General features: G+C 38.8%; 1 protein-coding gene across 2 annotated transcripts in view; it reads right to left on the bottom strand.

Moving 5' to 3' along the window:
* The window catches only part of LRP6 (LDL receptor related protein 6), a 191,372-nt gene that overhangs the window by 67,509 nt on the left and 97,665 nt on the right, over positions 1 to 26,198 (bottom strand). For both annotated transcript variants that reach the window (XM_084627378.1, XM_084627379.1), the window contains 3 exons: positions 11,107 to 11,303; positions 10,188 to 10,319; positions 225 to 621 (listed from right to left, as the gene is read on the bottom strand). In XM_084627378.1, coding sequence (XP_084483504.1) covers positions 225 to 621; positions 10,188 to 10,319; positions 11,107 to 11,303 — 726 coding nt within the window. The remainder of the gene's footprint in view (positions 1 to 224; positions 622 to 10,187; positions 10,320 to 11,106; positions 11,304 to 26,198) is intronic.

Below are 26,198 nucleotides of genomic sequence, written 5' to 3'. Positions count from 1 at the left end.
AGTTTAATATGATAAAAAAATTGGTACTATTTATACTCCTGAATACAGACAGGCTTGAACTCCACTAGAAAGATCACTAGGGTTTGTATTTTTTGTTTGCCTTTTAAAGAGACCATAGTGTATTTGGCATCAGAGAGCTACAATGAATCTCTGCCATTGTTAAAGGGTACACATTACATTTCTGAATGATACAACTTTCTAAAACATTTTAAACACTTCCTTACCCAATCATGGGATCCAATACGATTGCTCTTGGTTCTTCCAAGTCTTCTGATATCAAGATCTTTCTCATAGTCCCGTTAAGTCTTGTCACTTCTATGCGGTCAGTGCCGGTGTCAGTCCAATAAAGGTTTCGGGCAACCCAGTCCACAGCAATGCCATCGGGATGCGCAATCTGTGCCGTGACAACGAACTGACTACCTGATCCATCTATGAAAGAGCGGCGAATGGCCCTCACCTCATCATCAGTCCAATAGATGTATCCTTCCACAGGATCATAGTCAATAGCAATGGCATGACGGATGTCCTCTAGCTGCAAGACAATGTCTGTAAAATCCGGGGTATCCAAGGAAATGCGCCTCAAGTCCGTCCTGCGGGCTAGGAGCAGTAATTCGGTGGCTCCTGAATATACCAAAACCAAACAAAAAAAATATACCCTTAATTCAAAAATTGCACATGATAAATATGTAGATTCTTAGCAAGATTCTCAGCTGGTGCAAATTAGTGTGGCCCCACAGACTTCAGTGGTACTATGCAGATTGATTTGCACCTCTGGAGAATCTAGCTCAAAGTTCTTCAGTGTGAATTTTGGATCCAGTGCTGAATGATTCAGAGGACATTTTCTGTAGAAATGGACTATTAAAATCTGCATGATAATAAGAAAATGTTGATGAATAGTGCCCTTTTGGTCCAACTTGAATTGTACATAGCATGTACATTTTGCAAAGTTTAATATATTACAGTATGTTTTAGATACGTAGACTTGGCAAAATTAGTTTTTTTATATATAATTTCAATGGCTAATACCCGTTAATTTTTAAGGTTTTTTTTTAAGATTGAAAATGTAAATCGATACCAAAGCTGTGGAAAATTAAGGGAGGGTTTATAACTGTTACAATACAAATTGTCGACATCACATGTCAAAATATACAAGGTAAAATATGCTTAAATCAAATTAATAAACTCTCAAGCAGCATTTTCTTATTCTATCTGTAAATTTTAATTATCAATTGAAATATTTTTTCATCGGGGTGCGTGTATGGCAAAATCAATATTTACCGATATTTATCAATAAAAATTGAATCCTTCCAAAAGCACTGAAACCAAATCAACAAATCTGTTGTGACTATATTGGAACCAACAGTTGGCTATCCTCTCATAGATAACATATCTGGTGGCAATAGGGAAAAACCTTTTATTAAAAAAAAAAAGTGCGTGTTTAAACAGTGACATACCTATGAAACAAGCTAATATAAAACAATGAGAGTGACCCTCCTGTGAAATTCCTGTGTCAATCAACCTGGCTTGTTTAACAGGGGGAAATGCATCATATGCTGGGATTGACTCTCATGAAGCTGGATGGACTCTTCATTAACACATCTAATGAAAGAAGTCTGTATCAAGATGTGAAGACCTCTACTACATAGGCTTACAAAGTCATGCTGAAATGAAGTGTACTGATGCCTTTACAACCTTTACATTTACAGAGGGAAAAAAAATCTGTTCATTTATGCTGTAGCTGATTTTTCCATAGAGTACAGCACAAGCTAGTGGTGAATTTGTCATTGTATCTGAAAATATTTTTATTTTCAATAATGATTTATTTTGCAGGATTTTAAAGTTTTTATCTTATGCCAGTGAATTTCATTTTTATTTAAGATAAACCAACTTAACTGGAATGGGTGAGGTGATTTATCTATTTGATAAGGAGTGACCGGATGGCTTTAAGAGGATCACAAGCAGGGCTGGGTTTAGGGGGGTAGAAAGCAGAGCAATTGCTTGGGGCTCCAGAAAGCTAATGTACATGTTTCAGCCCTGAGCAGCGGCTGAAGCCCAAAGCTCTGAGCTTAAGGTAAGTGGCTGTAAGTTTTTCTAGTGCTGGGTGGGGGGGGTCACACTTTACTGTCTGTCTGTTTGTTTTTTAAGTCCAAAGAGGGTCGACAGCACAAAATGGTTGAGAAACACTGCTAAAGAAGATGGTGATTTTGAACAATAAAAGTTTAGAACATTAATACAAGTGTTCTTTCTTAAGAATGGACTAAAAAGACCGTGTTATTCTCCATCCTAAACCATCGCGTTCTCGTTTAGAAATATATGTATACATTTGTCAGCTATTTAGCTAGCAAAAAACTCTTCTTTTATGCATTATCCAATGTAGGTTTTCCCCATCCCGCAGCTATATTTTTATGCCTTCTTTAAACTTTAACATGAGACTTAAACAAAAGAAAAACAGACCAGGGTTACAAGGGTATGCTACACAGCAATTAAACACTTGCGGTTAGCCCACGTCAGCTGATTCAAGCTCAGGTTGCGAGGCTATAAATATACAGGGTAGATGTCCGGGCACAGGCTGGTGCCCGGGCACAGGCTGGTGCCCAGGCTCTGGGACCCTCCAAGATCACAGAATCTGGAACCCAGGCTCCAACCTGAGCCCGAACGTCTACACTGCAATTAAACAGCCCGAAAGACTGAGCCCGAGTCAGCTGACATAGGCCAGCTGCAGGTGTTTAATTGATGTGTAGAAATACACTATAAGTCCCATGATTACAAAAGTTAAAAAAAAGTAAGCAACCTTGTCACAGAAGTCTATTAACTACCATATCCACAAAAATAAATAAATAAATAAATAAATAAAATCTTGATTCGATGTCAAGGTCAAAACATACTTACATTGAATTACCATATATACAGTAATAGATGCACAAGTAATCAATTTGCCACCAACTACCTCAGCTATTCATAGTCAATTAACAAAAGATTCTCCAATACAGCCTCATCAGAATCTACATCATCTTTTATCCAAGCTTCCATTTGACCTAAATTGTAGAAATCATCATCATCAACTGCAGTTGAAGTGATAGGAATGCATTACCACCAGGTCTGCAGATGATCAAAAGAAGTCATATGAAGTATTTCAGATAGTAATTTTAATACGTAACTTTAAAAAACTTTCTTGGACATGGGTGAAAGTTATGATCATTTTGAAAAACTATTGCCAGTTTGCCAGAAAGACTTCAGCTGAGGAAAGTACTGTCTGTGCTGAAATTCACCCTTAAAATTGACCTTCTGATTGTTCTCAAATAAGCTCCATTTCAACACAGCATTGACAAAAGAAAAAAGAATTTTGTTTTGTCAAACAGACTGCAGGCTGGTCTCCACTGTAGAACATACATCGACATAGCTACATCTCTCAGGAGTGTGAAAAATCCATACCCCTGAGAGACAAACATACCGACCTAACCCCTGGTGTAGACAGTGGTATGTCTATGGAAGAATTTGTCTGTTAGCCTAGCAACTGCCTTTTGGGGAGAATTACCAATGCCGACAGAAGTACCCCTCCCATCAACGGAAGTATTGTCTACACTAAAGTGCTACAGCGGGGCAGCTGTACTGTTGCAGATGTGCTGCCATAGCACTTTAAGTGTAGACATACCTGTGTCTCTAGGACCCGTGTCTTTAAGACCTCATTCAATATCAGGAAATTATTGGCTTTCAGTTAACCTATGTTGCACACCGGATCTTTGAGCTAAGAATTTCATGGTCTTTATCTAGGAGCATAGCAAACATTCCACTCATCAAACAAAACCAACCCCGCAAAAACATGGCCAATCAAGCAATAAAGAGTTAAAAACGTTCTTTAAAGTGATTATCCACACCTCTGTAAACAGACAACTTATCTGGCTAGTTATATCGCTTTTGAAAGCCATTCTGTTGGGAAAATGGGAATTGATTAGCAGAGAAGCACCTCACCAGAAGTTTAGGTTGAAGCGGTGTAACTTCAGATGATCTCAGCAGGCTCTCCTTGTCCTGACCAATACCAAAAGTAGTAAATCTCAGAGGTTGGAATATCTATAGGATGACCACTGGCCACATATCACCACCTTGATCATCATCAAGGAACAAATAAGGGAAGACTCCAAACTAAAAACTAGACAAACTTGTACAAAACATCCGTTGAAAAGCCTCATATAACATTGGATTGTGAGGACTATGTTCAGAGGACTATGCAAGACATGTAGGTTGCGCAAGACATGAAGTTTTTATATCTCAGTATTTTGTTAATTCAAATTCCAAAGGTCATTAAAAACAAACACATACACACAAGACTAAAGTCCAGCTTCAAGACTCTGTACATACACCATCAATTTTCTAAGATAATTACCCAGAATAGTTGCAGCTTGTAACTTTTGCCCTTTGACCCCACGGTAACGAAGTTTCACTTAAAATTTGTGTGTTTTTGTTTTGCTTTGGTACAAGATTAAAAACAAAAACAAAACCAAAAAGCTTCTACCTCCACTGGTGAACAATACAGGAAAAAATCATACCGGGTACACATACTTAAGAGGAAAAAATGCAGGAAAGAGGATTTCAGGTTTGTGCATACCTGTGTATAGGGTTTCAAGTCATCATTTACTGGGGCACTGTAACTCCTTATGAATATACAAAATGGCTCATAACCCCACTACCACCATGACTTCAGTGGGAGAGGGGAACACACTGGAGCTACCAAATGTAATGTGCTTTTTTAATTCAAGTGTTACGGAACTATATTTAAAGTTAGCATTTAACAGTAAGCCAAAAATACTGAAGTAGTGCTATAAATTAAACAATCGAGCAGTTTTTTAAAATCAGGTCTTCTGATTACCATCTTGCTGATCTCCCACACAATTTATGAGAATTTTAGCACCCAATAGTTTATAAACGATTAAAGTTGGAGACCAAGACCAACATTTAAAAATATATCTATCTATACGGGTTCCTAGAGTTAGGTGTTAATGGGAACTCACTGGGTGCTCAGTTCTTTTTGAAAAGTCAAGCCATTTATTTAGGTGTCTAAATATGGACACAGAAGCCTTACTCTAGGGCACCCACGTTTGAAAACTTTAGCCTACTTTTATTAAGCAGTTTGAAAGCTGGCTTTGCAAGCTGGCAGTGCATTGTATCAGTTCTACTACCCCTAATATTTCTCTAGAAAGTCTCTACTAATAATCAAGTCTAATTTAAACACATGGGGGGAGGAAGAGAGATCTAGGAAAGAATGGGAAGAAGCAAGCGGATACTTGCAATGACATGACTTTAAAGTCGTATGTGTCACGACCTGCCAAGCTTTACAATAGTATAAACAAAGCATCTGCTTGTTGCCCTGGTGATCTGTACATTATTTTACTTTAAAACCATTGTTGGTCCCTCAGAATAACAGTATTTTCTTGGTATCGGTCCAGGACTATATAAATAACAGGACCCATGCCTAGCACAAGTCTAATGCTCTCTCTGTGCCTTATCAAGCGTAAGTAATGAATAAATTCTCAATACAATTATTACATATTTGATTAGATTTCCTTCTCCTAAAAATCTTTGCCTTGATTTTTATCCCATCCCATTTATTTTGTTGTACCTGTTGCTGTCAGTCTGCCCCTGCTACTACAGGAGGAGAGAAGAGATAGAACCCCAACAAGATTTCTCATCTAGATGACAACAGCCTTGAATTTACAGAGGAAAAGGAAGAAGTGTCCAGAAATTTATGGCAAATTTCTCTCTTGTTTAAAGGGAGGTGGGGAAAGGAACAATTTTAAAATGAAGAATCTTGATATGTATAAAGAAATCTGGATTCAGGCTTTACAGGCTGTGGAGGCAGAGAATTTAGGAGTTTCAAGGGGTACTCTTAAACTGCAACAGGAAATACAGAGTTCTGGTAGCTGTCCTCAAGACAAGAAAAAAAAAGAAAAAACAGTATAAGGGTTGCTAGATATGGATGGGATAAAGAATGTCTCTTCTTGACAGTGACAGGAAAACCAAAGCAAGATTCACAGCCCCAAAAAAATTATTTATTTATTTACTTTTTAACAATGCTACATTAGAAAAATATTAGGTCTCCTCACTAAGTGAAAGCAACTACTGTAGTGTTTATTCCTTTCCAAGGGCCAACAGTTAAACTGTACTGGTGGTAGAAAAAGTGCGAAATAAGAAGAAAATGTCTAGCGCACATAAGGACACAGAGTGCAAGTGAATGAATGGGGAGATCTTCCCAAGATAAACAAGAACGCAGTAGGCCTCTAAAAACAAACTCAAATTTTACCATTAAACAAAAAGAAATGTCGATCAAACAGCATATATACAGCCAGAGTGTCAATAGAATTAGGTTCATATGGATGCATGTCATACTGAACAACACCCCAAAGTGCTTTACAGAACAGCAAGCTAAAGTAAAATATACTGGCTGTGGCAGTTGCATGCTCAAAATAGCTCAGTTAGCCTTGGACATATCGATTGAGGAATTGCTGGCTGGCAAACTGGTCATTCTCCCTCTCTTTTCTTTGAGGAATAGGGATTTTTGAACTTTCACCCAGATGTTGGAGGAGTCTTAGCATTGGAAGTAAGCCAAAGTCCCAATTACATAACTGTTTTCTTTTGGAAGGGGAGTGGAAATTAAAAGCGACTGAGCAGTCAGTATAATTAGTCATGAGGAGAATAACTAACTTTATCCCAGCTCATACATCAACCCTTCCTAAAATACTTTGGAGAGAAGTTTATGGAATCTACCCAAAACAGGAAAGGGGAAAAAAAAGGTATTGTTCTGAATAGTCAGAAAAAATGAAGTTCCTCTAAGGTGCGATTTAAAAAAACCCAAAACACTAGAAAACACACTTTGCTATAAACTGAAACTATTCAAAAATGCTAGTTGTCATGGAAACTGCTCAAGGAGGGTCAGCCAGCCTCACCTTTGGCTGCAAGGTTCATCTGTCAATGCCAAACCACTGCAAACATGCACACAATAATCACCCTCCAAATCTTTCCTGTTCTGGCCAGCGCGCTAATCTAACATTCCAGAAAAATAAGGATCTCTGCCTCTCAGAGGTATTCCTTTCAGTATGAAACAATTTATTATTTAGTTTCAGAGCTATCATGATTTTTGCTCAGACCACCACTAGAAGATAAAATTGCCTTGAAAGAAAGAGGCATTGTCTCTCTCCTCATTTTCACTGCTCTTTAACTGGAAATCATCTTTTTTCCCAGCAAAGTCAAAAACAGGTTACATTTCAAAACCTCATCTGAAACTTTAATTATTCAGCTTTCTTTGGTTCTTTCAGCACAACTGAAATTTACTGAATGGATCTGGCTCACAGGGAAAAATTGATTTTTTTAATTCACTGTGTTCAGTTTCACTTTTTCCAGGACAAACACATTTAACAGGCCAACTGCAGAGTAAAAATGGAAAATCAATTTATTTCACTAATATCAGTAAGCAGCCTACAAGAGAAAGTCTACACATAAACAAGAACAGATTTACTTCTTTTAGATCCTTGAGACTCCTGCTGGCCTGCTCTTTTTAACTGCAATGCCCCACAAAATTCACAATTTTGACATTTCACAACTACCAAAAGCAATCGAATGCAACTTGGAGCTGGCCCTGTAGGGCTCAGGAAAGTCCTGCCTCCCTCACCCACAGCAGCCCCAAGTCTCTGTCACCTTCGCCACCTCAAAGAAGGAGCACAATTGTCAAAGATACTTTTTTTTTTTTAATTATTATATAATCTCTGAGCAAAGCATAACAACTTTGAAAGCTGGACCATACCCCACACACAGGCCTTCCCTGGTTCCCTTTGGTCCTATCCTCCCCCAGCAAAAGTCTCTTAGCAGCTGTGATTTACCAGAATGATGCGTACTGGGGCATTAGGTAAGCACAGCGAGACATCCTAGAATGTGAAACAAGGCTTGAGGTGTATATATTTTTACTTTGTTTTGCACTGACTACTCTAATCCTGTTTAGCAGTGGGGTATACAGCACATATTGACTAAGGAAATGGATTTTCCATTTTTAATTTCCATTCCACCTCTTAAAAGGTGGGCTTGTTATTTTGGATCATTCAGAGAGTCAGGCAGAGTCATAGAGTTTAAGACCAGAGTGACCACCAGATCATCTCATCTGATCTCCTGTATATCAGAGGCCACAAAACACCACCCAGCCGCCTCCACACCAAACAACCATAATTAGATCAAAGTATTATAGCCCGCAGGAGACTAAACTATTGTGTGCCACAGGCAGAGAACAGGAGGGACACACAAATTGATATTGATATGATCATCTAAGTCTCTGTTGCATATACTCTACATATCGCTTGCACAATGCTTTGAAGTGATTCTTAGTAAATAAAATCACTGATAATATGAAGAGCTATGCTGTATGTCTGAACAGGAGCACACTAATGGTTCAGTATCTCATGTTCTTATGGAGAGAATGGAATAAAAATTGACTCATCATGAACCAGGCAAAGAAATAAGCTGATATATTTTATGGCTGTGAATACCCAGAATCTGATATCAGAGTTTAAATCATTATTTGAAATTTTTATTTATGAAAATAAATACTCTTCATCTACATGCCTCAGATAATTTATTTTGACAGGTAATAAAAACATTAGCTTGTTCATCATGGTAAGGATGGGAAAGTAAATTTTTTGCATGGGCTGGCAATTCCTCATGACAATTTTGCAAGGCTGCTTTAGAATCTTTATGCTTTTTTGCTCTTCTATGTACAAGAGGCAATTTATTTTAATAAGGTTCTCACGGACACAACTAGCCATGTTAAACAATCAGGAGGAGTGAAATAGGAGGAGATAAGAGGAAACACTGAAGAGCAGCTGACAAGTCCGAGTAAATGTCTTAAATTAAATATAAACGGGTACATTAATAAAATTAAAAACATTTTTTTCAAATTATTCTATTTAAAATTAATTCTGCCTATATCATTTTATGGGTTCTCCCCCCCCCCCCCGCTACCTTTTCAGTGGGGAGAGTCTGCATGAAAAAAGGTTCTTTGTTTTACAAGAGTTAATTTGATCCTGATACTTATTCTTCAGCCGTTTGACATCAGGATCATTATAGCAATCCGATCCAATGTTAAAAATTATTTAGATTTTCAAACTTGAGTGCCTAAAGTTAGGCACCTGAATCTATATTTAGGCACTTCAGTAAAGATCACTTGATTTACAGGGAGGGGTGTTGAGCAGTCATATTTCCCTAACAAGTCAGCTAGACCTCTGGGTGCTCCACACCTCTGGAAATAATGCCACACTTATTTTAGTGCCTAAATACAGATTCAAGTGCCTAACTTTAAGCACATGATCTGAAAGTTTCAGCCTATGATGTTAGGTATGAATGGGGTAGGATAAGTGGCAGCATTAAAGAGAGATTTTGCTTGGTTGGATCTCAAAGAAGGGATGAAAATATTTAATGTACAATAACAACAGAAGTGCTTTACAGACATTAATTCACTGAGGCCAGGTATACACTATAGACTTACATCAATAGAACTGTGTTGCTCAGGGGTGCGAAAAGTCCACACCCCTGAGCGACAGAGTTATACCAACCTAACCCCTGGCATACAAAGGGGAGAGCTTCTCCGTCAATATAGCTCCCACCTCTCAGGGAGGTGGATTAACTGTACCGATGGGAGCAGCTCTCCCATCATCATAGGAGCATCTTCGCCTCAGCGTGACAGTGGTTCAGCCGCACCTATGCAGCGTTTTAGGTGTAGACCTGCCCTAAGAAGCAATATATGAGGTAGTTGTTACCTCCTTTTTTAAGAGATGAGGAAACCAAGGCTCAAAATGCTTGCCCAATGCCACAGTCAATCAGTGGTGGTGCTGGGACTAGACCCCAAATCTGGTCTCCAGTACCTATTCTTTAGCCATGAGACCACGCCTTCTCTTTTTAAAAGTAGAGAGATGAACATATTAACAGAACACAATTAGAAGTTTTCCATGCATGTGCAAGTCTTCAGGGAACATTCCCTATAATTTACATCTGTATTGGAAAAGCATAAATCATTCTATCCTACTATTTCCCATAATAATATTTCCAACCCACAAGCCCCTTCATATGCTTTATCCAATTAAATGGACAAACACCTTTCTTGCAGAAACTACATCAAGTTTATTCCAAAATAATCTTTCAAAAACAAAGCCTACCATCTTTGCAGTTCTTTCCATTCTCAAGGAGTTTCACACCAGTGGGACAAGCACACTGATAAGAAGGCTTGATAGGAGACATCAAACACAAGTGGGAGCAGCCACCATTATTACTTCCACATGGGTTTGTAGCTGTTGAACATAAATCACACAGATTAATATTTTTGATAACAAATAACCTCCTCTCATGTGTCAGTAGGCACAAGGCTTTTTTAAGAGTCTGTGTTCGGAAAGTGGATAAAGGAGGAAATAATAAACACAGAACAAGTAAAAGTTAATTCCAAGCATTAAGAGTGGATAATTATTGTACCCAACTGCAAAGACATTGCATATTTCCTTTCTTGAAAATGTGGCATTTGGCTCTACATAGGATTCTTGTTTAATCTGTGCTCTTATCAGTTTCACAAACTGCTCAGCACCAAAACAAGCAGCGGCATGTACAAAAATACAAAATGCAAGCAAGATAAATTCACTAAAAGGTTAAGATGGTGGTTATCCTACAGAGCTAGTCATGTTTAACACCATTAGCCACATTAACAATAGTTTCCATTCAGGAACATGGACTTCTCAGGTAATGCTCAAGAGAGAGAAAAAGTAAGTCCCCTATTGTTTAAATCTCCAGCACATGGCCCCCTTAAAAATAAATAAATAAAAAGGAACGCTGCACAGCATCACTATGGCAGGCAAGAGGAGGAGGAGGGGTGAGATGTTTTATTAATGTTAAAGAACAACGTAAAGAATACTCAGTGTCCCTTTAGGTCTATTCCCAAGTCCCCTGCTTTGGAAACTGTTGCATCATAAAGCAAATGTAGCCATCCAGCTCTCACGTAATTTCCTCTTGTCCCCAAACAGAAAGGCATATCAGACTTCTACAGATCAGTTCCAACCTGCAGCTAGAAAAGAAACCAAGACTCCTTACCATTTGGCTGCCTCTGTTGACTGAAAACATGGATATCCATGGGAGAGAAAATGTTGGAATGTATTTCACGCAGGTCCTCCCCAGAATACTTGTTGCAAGCCAAAATAGAATGAGTGTTCCAGTCAGTCCAGTACAATGTGTCCCCAAACAAAGTCAAAGCAAAAGGATGTGGAAGAGAACCTTTAACCACTGCTTGCCTAATAGGGTATAAGGAGGAAAACACATGTTCACATATAATTAAAAGTACACTTTTGTTTTAAATTTTACATTTAAATAGTATAATATCTATAAAAAGGTGTTACACTGATAGCGCTGCTGAACAAAGTCTTCTGTTTATCCATGGGAAAGCGCATTAGCAACGGAGGGCAATTCACTTTCTATTGGCCAATCCGTTGACGCCAGAATGCCAACAGATGCCAGCTGTTCGGGGTATACAGCTCCACTAACAAAGCACTATAAAAGTGCCAAGGAGTAGTTACCTTTTCAAAGTGCTGCACAAACATTAGAGAGTTATACTGAGATTACACATTTCATTTCACACATGCCAAACCACCAATAAATAATTCAAGTCACTTCCAACCTTGACACAGATTTAGAACTGAAAGGGTTTGTGATCTATTACCAAGCCCCGGGGCCAACCATCTCTTCTAGGTTTACTATTATTTTCAACCATTAGAAGAATAGCTATCGTATCAAAAATTTAAATATTACAAAGTGTTTAAATACCAGAGTTCTATTTATCATCATTTATTTCACTAGATTGTTTTAATATTTATTAAAAGCAGGGCCATTAAGAGTCATCTATTGGCCACATTGCTATGACATCTCTTCTCACCCCAGTTTCCCCTTTTATGCGGTCCTTACCTATCCCCAAAATGAAGTACAAACATTGTGGAAGACAACATGTTCAGATTACTGCTATGCTGAAATCAGTCATCAATGAATCTGGCCTCATGGGATTAAAGCTGAGTATTTTGCAGTCTTTCTCCCTCACCCCAAAAGCAGCATGTTCTACCTCACACATACGAAACACTGTAGCTGACTTCCGAACACCCCCTTTACCCAGTGTTCTTCTGTTCTGAATGTTGTCAATTTTTAATACCTCTGCGCTTTTGCCATTCCTTCCTTCCTTGGTGCCACTATCTAGCTTCTGCTTAGAAAATGGATAAAGTAGGACTTAACAGAAATTGATATACATTTCCACTAGACATTCAGTTGCTGGCACAGGTCAAACTCATTTTGGCAAGCTGCATTTATTTAAGAGGACTACTAAAGTAAAGCAGACATTCTAAAAGATAGTTATGGAACCCCACTTCCCATGAATTCTGGAGACACATTCCTGACCAAAGATTAGAGCTTGAGGTACAGGCTCAGTTTCTTTGGGATCAGGATTTGCAAGATGTACAATGACCAACCAGCCTCATTTCAGTCTTTTCTTGAGTGGAAAGGAGTTGCTGGTTGCATAACTTGTTGAAGAAATATCCACACACTCCCTCCTAGACAGGAGTCAACAACTGACTGAGGGACAACAATATTCTCACTTTTCTGATCGGTGTTAAAAGCATAGCAGCAGGACAGTATTGTGAAGTATGAACATGTCCTGGACCAGTGGCTCTTTGGATAAAGGACATTGCAATTTCTAGTACTTCACTCTAGCACATTCAATTATTGATTAACTGTCTTTTAAAAACTGCTACTCTTCAATTTGCTAGAAAAACACGTTGATTCATTTAATGGTCATGTTTATGTTCCAACACCACACTAAATAAAATCTTCTATTTCCTTACATTTTGCAATAGGATCTCGGATATCAAACCATAACTGCTCTTTTACATGCCTCCATCTGGGTCAGACAGATATTTATTAGCACCTAATTAAAATGAGGAAACTCAAGTTCACACATTGTGAGACACTATTATAATGTAGGTTTCAGTTGAAATCCAACATTGTGACAATGAAGCTTGACCTACTGGAACTCCCAGAATAACGGAGTTTTAAAAAAATATATGCCAAATAGCCATTAAAAAGCTTTCAAGTTTGCGTAATTAGACAAGTTTTAACAGGGTCATAATTTGTCCAAGTCTTTTAACATGATCATTAAAACAGCAGAATTCCAAGGTCTCACTGACTACCAACACCCCCCAAAAAAACCCCAAAACAACAACAAAAGCCCATACTGCTCTGAATACCCAAGGTCAAATTTTTCAAGAGCCCTTAGTGCGCACCTACAACTCAAGCCATATTTTTCAAGAGAGCTCAGTTCCCATTTAGGCACCAAAATAAAGTGCCCAGATTTTTAAACGTTCTCAGGTCCCAAGAGCCCTCAAAGAGAATATGTCATTGAGAACAATGGAAGATGCTGGGTGCAAAGCACTTTTGAAAATCTAACCCTTAACATGCAGTGCATAAAGTGATTTGTGATCCTTATCTAAGCCTGACCCTATCTGGAAAGGTTCATAAAGACTAGGAAGCTACCACACTTGATTGCTCTATCAATTATGTGATTATACTTAAATGTGTGTTATTTTTTTCTGTAGATAAAAGGACAGGTCATGGTGAAAAAGTCTTTAAACCTAAGTATACAGGTACTGGTTTCTGGTACTTCATTAAGCTAAGTAATAATATAACACTATGCTCCACTTCATGTAGTTTTCTGGACAGCAATTAGGAGATGTGGTGATAGTTCATTTTCAATCACCTAATCTAACTGGCATTTTATTCTCTCTAAACATGTTTTATGGGCCATATTAGCAAGTTTGCTCAAGAGTGGCTACACACTTTGCATCAGCAATGAAGTTGAGCTTCACTACACAGACCTTCCTAAATCTGCCAGCTCTAGATTCTAATCAATGGGAGCTTTTTCTTTCTCTCTCTCTTTCTTTCTTTCTTTCGTGGAGAGGGATGGGAGGGAGGAGAGTGGAACCACAGAAAGCAGGGAAAGGAAGAGAAGTAAAATAAAAGAAGCAATACTCCCTCTCGGGCTGCTATAAAGCAATTTTAAGTATGATCTGCATTAAGGGCTGAAAGGGTTTGGTGGGGAGGAAGGGGAGAAACTGGAGAGGAATAATTTTCATCTTGATTTACTAATTATGAAAGGTGCCAGAGTGACAGTACTGGAGAGTGTTGTTGTATAGTTAACTGCTGAGTACGGGTAACAGCAGTGCAAGCTTCCCACAACAGTCCTGCCAGTGTGCTTAACCACTAATGCAAATGAACCCCACCTAAGGGTAAAAGGGGAATAGGGTCTCCACCCCTCTGGTGAGACTGCCAAAAAGGGCACCAATTATGAGGTAGGTGGTGTAACTGGATTGACAAGATCTCTGACAGATGGCTGGTGGCAACTACTTTCAATCATTAAATTATCAGCCCATGCTCAATTTGAACAAGTGATGTGAAGGCAAGATATTGTATATCCCATTATCATTCTACCAAGCTATTCAGTTTCCTCAAAGGCTTACAGTTTCATAGGCATAGTCAAATTACTGTCATAGCTAAATTACTACTTCTAGTCACAGGTATCAACAGAAATAAGAGCAGGAGAGTTGGGGATAAGAGAGCAGTTTTATTAGCCCTGTAGACCTCATGGAGATTTCTTAATCAACACATAATCATCAGATAAAAATATTTATAGAGAATAACTGGAGGTTCAGTCAAAATTAACATGAAAAATGTAACCACAGAATTAAACTTCAAAAGCCAGGGTAGTTTCAGGATGGATTAATTAAAATCACCTATTTTAATCATGATTTAAATTAGCAAGCAGGAAACCCTGATCTGAATCACTGATTTTTAAGCTTGCTTTGCATTTGTACTTTTTTAGTTATTTTCCTAAAAGAAGGTTAATTTTCATTGGTTGGTGATCATTAAAACATGATGATCCTCAACTAAATATAGCCATTACAGTAAATCTAGTTTCTCTTTTTGCTAACCAGGAGGCTCTACCACATCTATAGACATTTATTTAGTCTAATTTACACATATTCAGATTCTTAATTTGTCTTAATTCTTATGTTTACATTTTTATATTGTCAGAAAATGGTGTGAAGCATTTCTTATTTACGAGGTGATTAATTTTTTTTTTACTTGTGATTTGTGACAAGCTCTATTTGGAGGGAAATTCAAACAATTAAAAATGCACAAAACCAGCATTTTAAAATAACCCTCCTTTATTTAACCAAATTAAAGTTATCAAAATATGTTTTGCATTTAAAACTAATCGATGTATTGAGAAAGGAAGTAACATCTCCAGTTAACTAACTGAACTGACTTTTCCTGGTCACCATTGTGCTTCAGAATTTTAGAACTAGTAGATCTCATCTTCTCAAACCTAGTTTTTAATACACAGATTGGAGGAGGAAATAAACTTTTCTGTTTTTTCAACTCCCATTTGTTTCTTAATTCTGAATGATCTAGTCACTGCACTGAAATAGCTGAACAAACAGAAATGAAGAAAATATTCCCTCTGAACCTACAGAAGAGGCTATTGCTACTAAAAGCAATTTTAGCACTTCAACTAACTCTGGTTCCAAGCGCTCAGCCAGTGACTTCCACCAGCTCAGTGGTTTGACTTCCTTTAACATTTGGCAGCAAATATGTACTACTAAATATTTTTTTAATTTAAATTTTAAAATTACTGTAATAGATTACAGTAGGCCTTACCACAAAATCTCCAATTTAATTGTAAATAGGTTTATTAAAAAAAAAAAATAAGCCTGTATTTAAACTTTTTAAAAGTCCAATTAAAAACATCATTTTTTTAAAAATCACCTTTTTATCCACCCTTCGCACCTTACTTTAAAAACATTTACAAACTATATACACTGTTTTAGTGGTGGGAGAAGAGACAGTGCACCTCTGTCAAGATGAATCTCTCTTGTGCTAGGTATCACTGTTTCCTGACTATAGCCAGTTATATTATCAGCATGGTAATCAGTAAAATTAAAAACAGATTTTACCAAGAAGTCTGCTATTGCATGAAGAAAATTTAGTTCAAGTTAAATGTATTTGCATTTATACTGTTGTTTAAGATGCCTATATAATACTTTGTGAGAAAGCAGGAAGAGAAAGGACTAAACACTTACTATATGTGGCTATACACATTTAAAACAAACTGAGTGAATAAAAAAAGATTGATGGCCAAGCATTTACCTATTGTATATTAAGAGCAACCAAAATTCTTGCCCTGTTGTGGAATGATTGTTTTTGGTTTTATTAGGTCACCCTATTGAGTACAAACATTTTTCCTACGCATGACAAAAGTCCAAACTGTAAACGTGTAGGAAGTGGCCAGTTATACATCCCTATTCTTGATAGGTTGGCATTTCCCTAAAATCCTGTACAATATGCTGCCAACTCCCAAATCCAAGAACAGATTCAATTTAAGATGAAAAACATTTACAGACTTCCTTTAAAAAAAATGCACCAACTAAAACAGAGAATAAAGATGGGATTTTTCCAAAACTTAAAAGAGCAAACAATTAGACCAAAGGATGCTGCATTATACTAAATCTAACACTGTGGATCATCCATACCTCCTTATTCTAACTAAGCTTTCATGCCTCAGTAAATCCATTATTTCCTCTTTACATTAAAGAGGAAACTCATTCTACCTGAAAACTGTATTTCAATAAACCCAGAACATATGGGGTGCTTTCAGCCCTTGTATTTCTCTCAGCTGTTTATATTCCATCTCCACAGCACCAAGAACTTCATTCTTCTATCCATATTACATACAGAACTTATTAGTATACACTAATGGCTTCCAGCATGGTATAATACTGCAAAAATAAAAAAATTTCAGTCAGCTAAAGCAACGTTTTGTTTCAGTTCATCATTTCCACAATACAGAACATAAAGGGCTGTCTAGTAACACTACTGAAACAGAGTCAATACTGTTCTGAGCTAAAATTATAGGTCTCAAAAACTGAACAATGGAACTGCAGACTGAGATAATAAAGGCATAACGTACATGATGCAGCATCCAAAACTGAGGTACCCATAATCAATAATCATTGTTTAAAAATCTTGGTCAACATTTCTATATCAGCAATATGCAGCACATGGACAGAAGGTACAGTAGTTGGGTCCACTAGTCATGGAAGGTCTTTATCCCTAAAGTCTCTTCTCTTCATGTTCCATGTTGTAGGGGCCAATCTCAGTGGTAGAGAGTAAGAATTATCCTATGTACATTTAATTCCACCTTTCAAATGAAGATCCTGTACATATTACCATCTCCCAGCAGTTCCAGGATAGTAAAACTATCATTGTTTTGGTTTTTTGCAACTGAATTTCAAAAGCGTAAGGGGGAAAAAAAATGAAGTTATCCACACCACTGCCACATGCTAACAAAATAGCATATAGACACCCCATATTAAAACAAGTAATCTTACAATACAATTTGTGTGAGAAATAGTTCTTCATGTACAACACTTGACCTCTCCTGTCCGATAACTGAGTGAAGAGGGAGCAATCTTCTGTCCAGATGGGTTGATCTGATGGTGTAGAAATCCCACTTGGATGGTTGAGTGTTTCCACTGAACTGAGCTGCCTTACCAAATCCTTAATAACCTACCCAATCATCCAACAGAAGGTGAAATGGGCAAATTAAGTTGAACATTTTAGTTCATTTACACCAAACAGGGACATTCCACTTTTATCTGAGTATTCATTACCCACTCAAAGGATTCCACACCAGGAATGTAAGTAATGAAATTGATGGCCTGCTAACCAGGAAATCACAGTTAATGATTTAAACAAAAAAGTCTCCGCTATTTCAGCATAGCTACATTTCCTCAAAAACCTCTCAGTAGCATACCAATTAAAACATACAAGCACACAAACGTGCGCACACACACACACACAAAAATCCTGTCAGCTCAAAACGTTAACACCAGTCTGCAATATTTCGCTTTACTTGTTGCGTGGTGTGGATGAGGCACCTTCCTTTGTACCACAGGGCCTCCATAATCCCACACTGCCATGGTTTGGGCTTTCAGGCAGGTCAGGCCTTGCTTGCAACAAGGTAAGTGTCTTGGACAGCTAAGAGGCAAATTTGCCATATTACTCTAAAGTGACAGCGGAATATTAAAGAAATAGAAATCCAATTTACAATCTGGAGGTTAAAGTTTTCTGATTAGCCATGAAATCAAGAACACAGTCTTTAGGGGTTACTGCTGGCCCATATTTACATTTGCTCGTTATTAGCCTATTGAAAACTATTACACCTCTGATACTATATACTGGATCTGTTTTGAATGAATGCTCACGGCTACATTTTTGTCACAGATTCCATTATTTTCAGGGTTTTTTTTTTTTTAAATCCCTAAAAAAAGGTTTTGCACAAGTATTTTACTATATCAGTGATAGGTGGGAAGATGCCAAAATGTCATTCTTTTTAGTACATGAAAAGTATAATAGAAAACGTATAACAGCAACAGACTTGTATAATACAAGTTAAACTCTGTCTTGTAGAGAATATTTGTCTGTCTACAGACCTGAAGAACTACTCTTGGTAAGCTCAAAAGTTTGCCTCTTTCACCAACAGAAGTTGGTTCAATAGAAGTATTACCTCACCCATCCTGTCCCCATAGTAGCTGTCTACAAAGTTATTTAATTATACCATAATCCTTAAAAAATGTCAGTTATATATCCATGACTCTTGACATTTTGGGCTATTTGCTTGTAGGTGGGTGTGATGTTAAACAGTTTCAATGAGAATCCCAGGCCCTGCCAAACTAAATCCTATGACAGTGGTCCCCAAATTATGGGGGAGGAATGTTCGGAGGGAAAGGGGTGCGGGCGCCATGCAGCAAGTCTTGGGCTAACCTCCCATAGGGAGCAGGCAGGAAGAGCCACGCTTCCAGCCCCACGCCACCCCCAGACCAGTTCTCTCATTTAACCCTGCAGTCTTGCTCTGCCTCCAGGCCTGGGCCATCACCCTTGGGAGGTGAGGAGCATAGGAGTAGTTTGACTTCTATACTGGGTGGGCAGCTCCAGTCAGGCCAGCGAGGCCACACGTGGAAGGCAAAATTCTGCGCCTGCCCAAGGTTTGCAGTTTGGGGGAAGAGGAGAGAGGAGCAACGACCCCCTGCTTCCATCCCCAAACTACACCCATGGTGGAAAGAGTGCCATGCTTTCAGACCCGCTCTGCCCCCAGGCGTGGGCCAACCCCCATGGGGGTAGGGAGAGAGCGCCAAGCTTCCAACCCCACTCTGCCCCCAGCCCAGCTCTGTCCGCTGCTCCATCCCCAACCCAGCTCTGCTCTCATTCCCTCTCAGACCAGCTCAGCCCCTAGCCCAAGCTCCTCCCTATCCCCAGTTCTGCTCCCAGCTCTGCCTTTAACTCAAGCTCTGCTGCTTGGCTGTGCAGTAATGGGGGGGGACCGGGGGGCCACAGAGAGATTCCACTAATGGTAAGAAGGGGAAGGGAGGGGTGCGACTGGAAAAGTTTGTATACCAATGATCTAGAGAATATGGAAAGCTAATAGTACGGTGGCCAACTTTCTCATGCCAGAAAACTGAACACCCTTGCCCCACCCACTGCCCTGCCCCTTCCCTGAGATCCCGCCCCCTGCTCAATCCATCCCCCCACCTGGCTCATATGCTTATTTTCACTGCAAGGCCCAAACAGGCATAATTTATTGTTTTGACAGAGGTACTATGCTAATTTAAAGTTATTTGTTACAGGATTCTAGAGCTGGCAGAAAAATAGTCAAAAAGGGTAATTTTTAAAAACCTGAAATTTCACAAAGGTTGTCATGATTGTTTCCCTCCCCCTTCCCTTTTTCATAACCAGCTCCATGTTTTTTGTTCGCTAAAATTATTGTAATTTTATCTGTGAAATTAGGACCACACATACAAATACAAATCCATAAAGCACAACCACAGAAATGCACACTTGTCCAGATACCCATATAAATAAATCTGTAGAAACTGACTCCTACACCTACACGCAGATACACACGTGTATTCATGTCTACAACTTTATCATGCACGAACACATATACCTCCACATTATTTAATATTACAATTGTTGTTTAGTGCCTACAGACCATGAGTCTGAAACAAAGTTTATAATGTAGCTAGACAAAGGTTATGAAATGAACACACATATTTTATGTCATCAATTTTTTTGTGCGCAAGCCAGCAAAAGCAAAGAGTTAGGCCGCAAATTTTATTTACACAGGTAAAACACACATGCAGCAATACACACCCCTCCCTACACAAAGCCACACACTCTCTTACACACATACAATACATGCACGCATACACTTGCCTACACAGAGACACCCAGCCGGGAAGGGAGGAAGGTGGTCTGGAAGAGAAAAGATGGGGGAAGGTGGAGGGAAAGAGACCAAGGATGAGAGCAGGGTGGGGATGAAAAGGGGTAGTGAAGGAGACCGGGGGGAGGCCGAAGGGTATAGGTGCATGAGCATATGGGGGGCACAGAAGTATATAGGGACATAATGGGAGTGCAGCAGTGTATGGAGATGAATGAGGTGCAGAGCTGTGGGAGGTGAGGGACATGGGGGTGGCAACTCTGGGAGGTGGAGAGGATGGGTGGGAGAGCACTGTAAGGGGCAGAGGGCTGGGATGGGTAGGTGTGAGAGGCAGGGCTGGGATGGGATGGACGCAATGAGGGAGATGGAGGTGGGGTGGGATTGGGACAGAGAGGGATGCAGTGAGGGGATTGGGGGTGAAGCCCCATTCCCAGCACTCGGGGATACAGACCTCGAACTTCTGGGTGCTGGCGATAGGGCGACAGACTGCAGTTCGCCGCAGGGCACGCGCTGCAGCTTGAGCCCAGCCACAGGAGGAGCATGAGGTAGAGAAGAGGGCCAGCAGCAACAGGAAAGGCGCGTGTCACGACCTCTCAATAGCTGCCTGCTAGGCACGCTAGTTTGTCCCCTGCCCTACCCTAGCCAATGGGAGCTGCACCTGCAGGCGGGGTGGCAGGGCATCACGCGCACCCCACTGGCTGGCCACCCTATAGCTTAGGAACCGGACATGCCGGCTGCCTCCCGGGATCCGTAGAGGCTAGCAGGGAGCCTGCCAGCCCCACTGCACGGCACCACCAACCAGACAGTCAACGGCCCGGTCAGCAGCATTGACTGGAGCCACCAGGATCCCTTTCTGACCAGGTGTTCTGGTCAAAAACTGGACACCTGGTCACCCTAGCTAATAGAGAGCAAGGCACTCAATAACAACATAGTGGTAACACCAAAAACCTGCCCAGTATACCCTAATTCCTCCAGGGATCATGTGGTTTCTTCTTCTGTCAAGGTAACAAAAGCTTATTTTAAAATAATTGAGAAAGTTAAATCATAGAATATCAGGGTTGAAAGGGACCTCAGGAAGTCATCTCGTCCAACCCCCAGCTCAAAGCAGGACCAATCCCCAACATGGTTTACAGAGGTCTTTCCTCAATACACCAACAGCTTTATTTATATATCATTATCATAGCTCAAACACAGTGCTAATTACCTGACAAAAAGAGGGGAAATAAAGATTATTTTGGGGATATAAAACATTTTTAAAAAATAGATACACAGTATTTCCATTACTTTTGCCTTTTTTTAAAGCTACATCTGCCATGTGATACTTCCTTAAAGTCTCCATGGTAAAAAGCGCCTTAAGATACTGCATATTCAATCTTAAGTTTATTATACATTTTTAAAATGTATAATTTTGTAACTGAACAAGATGTTTGATGCTGGACTGGAATCCGGACATGAACCCCTTACCCTTGGAAACCAAAGGTGAAATACTGGTTGAAAGTGAAATGATTCTGTTGGTCTCATTTCAGTGCACATCATAAAATTGCCTCAAAGTTCAGTTTGAGTCAAAGGACTCTGCTGAAGAGGAATTTGGGATGGAAATAGCATAGGATGTCGTGCTCAGGAATGAGGGATGCTGAAAGAACTACAGATAGAAGCACCTATTACAGTGGCAGTCCCATGTTTTTAACTCAATTTTGTTTTGCTATTTCCTCATTTTTGGGAGCACTAGATATTTTTATCATGTATATTCATTTATCAGTCACGAAGATTAGAGAATTTCTGCTATATTTTTACAAACTATTTCACGTAGAACTGAAAGTTCTATTTTTCTTACATAATTACTCTTAAAAAAGCTCTTTAAGCTTGCTCTAAAGAAATACTGTGGATACAGTTCAGCTTTATTTTAAAAAACTTAATGAGACTTTTTAAAAAAACATTCCACAAGAAAAGAGCAATATTTTTAAAATTAAATTTGATTTTTTTAGATTCAAGTAAAATTTGACTGATTATAATCCTGTATTCTTCGTTTGTATGGTTTTACTTTAAAACAACTGAGGTAACCATTGTTTATTTGTAAATATTCTTTATAAATATATTATTCTTTGTAAACATTATTTTCTAACAAGTTTGCATTCCTGGGCTACTGGTACACCGCTGAGGTAGATGAAGGCACTGTCCGTTCAGCCTGACAATGCACAAAGGCCCCAAAAATATGCAGCCTGTTGTGATTTACTGCTTAACTAGAATCACTAGCATGTAAATGTTCACAAGTCTAGACATTTGGAAACTGCATCTCTCTGAAATAAAGTGCCCAGAGCACTTCTAGCAAGAGTTGGGGAATTAGCTCCAATTCATGCCCACCTATTCCCTCCCCTGCAATTTCAATTAGCCATGGTATTCTTCCCTTCCTCTTCTGAGTTGTCATGCAGTGTTAACACAGCTATTGACTTTTCACCCCAGAGATGGCTCCATTTTAGTAGCTGAAGAAATTTTTAGCTTTTTAAAAGACACATCACATAATTATACTGTATCCATAAATTATACGTACACAAGGATAAAAGGTTCTATTGTAAATGTCAGACTTCATATTTTTAACTTTTCATCAAATCCACAACAACTAATCATCTGACAGACACACATGATTTCATGCTTGAAAGCAGACCCACAATGCTCAAATGCAAAATTAGAAACCCAGGAAACACTTACAAGGCAGTTGTTGAAAGTATGTTTTCTTACAATGGCCTCTAAACCCATCTCATTAACACAAACGCTTCCTGAGGGACCATGTAAGTGCATTTCCCTTCAGCCAATAATGTGTTAACTTATTAATTAGAACTGCTGCTGCAGGGTAAAACAAGACAAAATTAATTCAAGAGCTGCCTTAGCAGGCCAACCTATCTCAGTACTCTACTCACAGGAGAGATGTCTGCAATTCAGTTTTGTTTAATTAGTCCCACAAAAAGCAACTGGTTCACTCTGATAAGGAGGATAAGAGCCTCAAAAAACAAAAACGCTCCTTCCATAGGCCAATTTCATTTTTAAACTATTGTTTTTCCAATGTGAGAAATGGCTGTTTTAAAGAAGACTGTACATTCCTCTCTCTTGCTTGCAAACCAAGGACACTGAACATCAACTTCTGCACTACCATCCTTCATTCTAACAAACCCATCACTGAAGCAGTCAGGCCAATAAGTCCCAGAGCTAGATGACAATTATATATGATTACTTAAAATTTGCTGTTTGCGTTTTCTTACAAATGGAATCTCATATCACATATTCAGTGGGAGAGTTTTACTATTTGAATAAATGGAAGGGAAGAAGCATTGCTAACATTGTCACAGGGCCTAATACTCATTTTTTATTCAGAAGCTTGCAGGGTTTAGACAGAGCTCCTCTATCCCTCTTTCTAGTAAGCAATAAAACATTGAACATGATCTGTTGGTTTCTCCCTCCTCCTCCTCTCCGACCCTCACTTTCCCCCATCCCCAAAGTAGGAGCCAAGAAAGTGAGAAAGTAAGCTGTCATGGATGCACCATATTATTTATTGTCTTTCGTTGCTGACAAGCACAGTAGCCTGTTTAATTTAAATCCATATATTTTGACTGCTATTTAGTGCAAGAAATAGAAATGGCAGTTAGTCTAGAAGATAAAGAATAGAAACAAAGTAGCATATTTCCTACAATTTCTGGTATGTTCAACAACATCAAGATTTTTCTCTCTTTCACATATTACTACCACATCCTTCCCGCACCACTGTTGCCACACAGGGCAGAAACTCAGCTACTTCATTCCTCTCTGCCATTTGCTGTTGCTTCCATCTGCTCCGTGGTGGAGAGATCAACAGTTATGTCCTTCCTATTAGGAGTTATTCTTAAGGTTTCTCTTCGGCTCCCTCATTTTTTCACAAGTTAGTTTCCACATGGGAGTCTGTGCACTGGCATGCAGAGTAAATGCCCCAAATATATCCAGCACTTCCTTCCAATTTCAGTGGATATGAGCTGCTGGTTGGTGATTTCTCAGATCTCTTCATTGGTGATTAAATCTTTCCATCTAATGCCCAGAATCTTTTGTAGACACATTTTCAACAGTGTCTAGTTTTCTGACTAACGTTTTGGTAAATCTCCAGCATTTGTGGCCATATGTTAATCCTGAGATTATGTCTGGGTCGAAAAGTCTAAAGTTTTTTTCTGACGCTGTATATGTTTGATTTCCATATGCTGTGAGTTTAATGATCTGTTCAACTTTCTTGATATCTTTGCCTTCTAATGTGATGTTGCTGCTTGACCTCTGGGTTTTGAGGATGTGTGTGTTAGCATAACTAATTTTGAACCCTGTTTGCATGCTCTTTTTCCAGATTATCTTTGTAGATCTTCAAGACATTTCCCATCTACCCATGAATTACCAGTGTTTATGTTGCTAATACATTTCTTCATTATCCAATTTATGAAAATGCTAACTAGAAGATCAACTAGAACACAGCTGTGTTTCATGCTAGTGTCCACTTTGAACCATTGTGCTGCCCGATTGTTCACTCTTATAGAGTGCTTCGCCTCTCTATACATAATTGTAATGGTATTGGCAACTTTAGATGGGATTCCATAGAACTGAAGAATATTCCACAATATATGTCTGTGCAGGCTGTCAAATTCCTTTTGAAAAAATCAAAGAAATTGATTTTCTATATTTGTAATGTACGCAAACAGTATATTAATTTGAGCTGTGTCTGAACCTCTAATACTTAGAGCTTTATCAATCAGAGACACTGGCTTTTCACATCCAATTTAGGTTATATTGCTTTCTAAATTCATGCCAAACCAAACCTCCATTTCCTTTGGCTTGTTTGAAGCTCTTTCCTGGATTAATAGTATTTGGTATTATTACTAAACTCTCTCTCTCTCTCTCGAAGTCTCATATTTGATCCTCCTTTCTTGGTAGATTCTTTGCTACAACACATGTATCTGCTATTACCTTTGTCTTCTGCCTTATATTATGCAAGACTAAAAAGGCTGGAGGCAGATCTTTGTACTCTCATCCGCCTCCTCTGCAAAACTGACCAAATCTAAACAAATTCAGGACATTATATTTGCCAAACTATACAATTTTCGTAAAGCCAGTTGCTTCTGTTTATTGCTTCAATGGTTCTCTAGCTTACACATGAGCAAATATTTTCCCCTATGTAATACCACCATGCGGAAAACAAGCAGAGCGACTAGTAGCATTTTCTAGAGATCACAGATCCTAATTTAAGGGGAAGGAGGGCGTGGAAATTAGACTATTAAAAAATTACATATGAAATGTATTATATGTGATGCCTAGTTAAGGATCTGAACACTGAGGTCATTTCTACCAAAGTATCTGCACTCTGGTTACACAGCAATTAGTTACATGCTATACAAGTTCCGTTTTTTAAAGGGCCATATCCATCTCTACACTCCTTCATATTATACTATGAGTCCTCACTAACAGTAATTTAGAAATAAGGTTTGGGTTAGTGATGTTGTCCTTGCCCTCCCAGTCTTCTGCTCTCCACTTTTGCAATGTCGTAGTATGTTTTTTATGTGCATGGATTTTAAAAGATGGCCTGCAAAAGAGGAAAAATTTGGATTTGTACCCTTTTTTAGGTCTGTGTGCATTTAAAGAAGGCCTCACAAGTTTGTTTCCTTTCAAAGGTTGTTTTTTTTGTTTTATTTCCTGCCTTTTTTTTTTTTTTTTTTAATGTTAGAAATTCAGATCTTGGCTGAGGAAACTAAGAAAATGGTGACATCAAAAGAGCCAAGCCACTGCAAACTGAATAAACTAATGGTATGTTAACACT

Source organism: Lepidochelys olivacea (genome assembly GCF_965140295.1).
Source record: "Lepidochelys olivacea isolate rLepOli2 genome assembly, chromosome: 1".
NCBI lineage: Eukaryota > Metazoa > Chordata > Testudines > Cheloniidae > Lepidochelys > Lepidochelys olivacea.
Note: the sequence above shows the minus strand (reverse complement) of the source record. Positions and strands in the feature narration are given on the sequence as shown.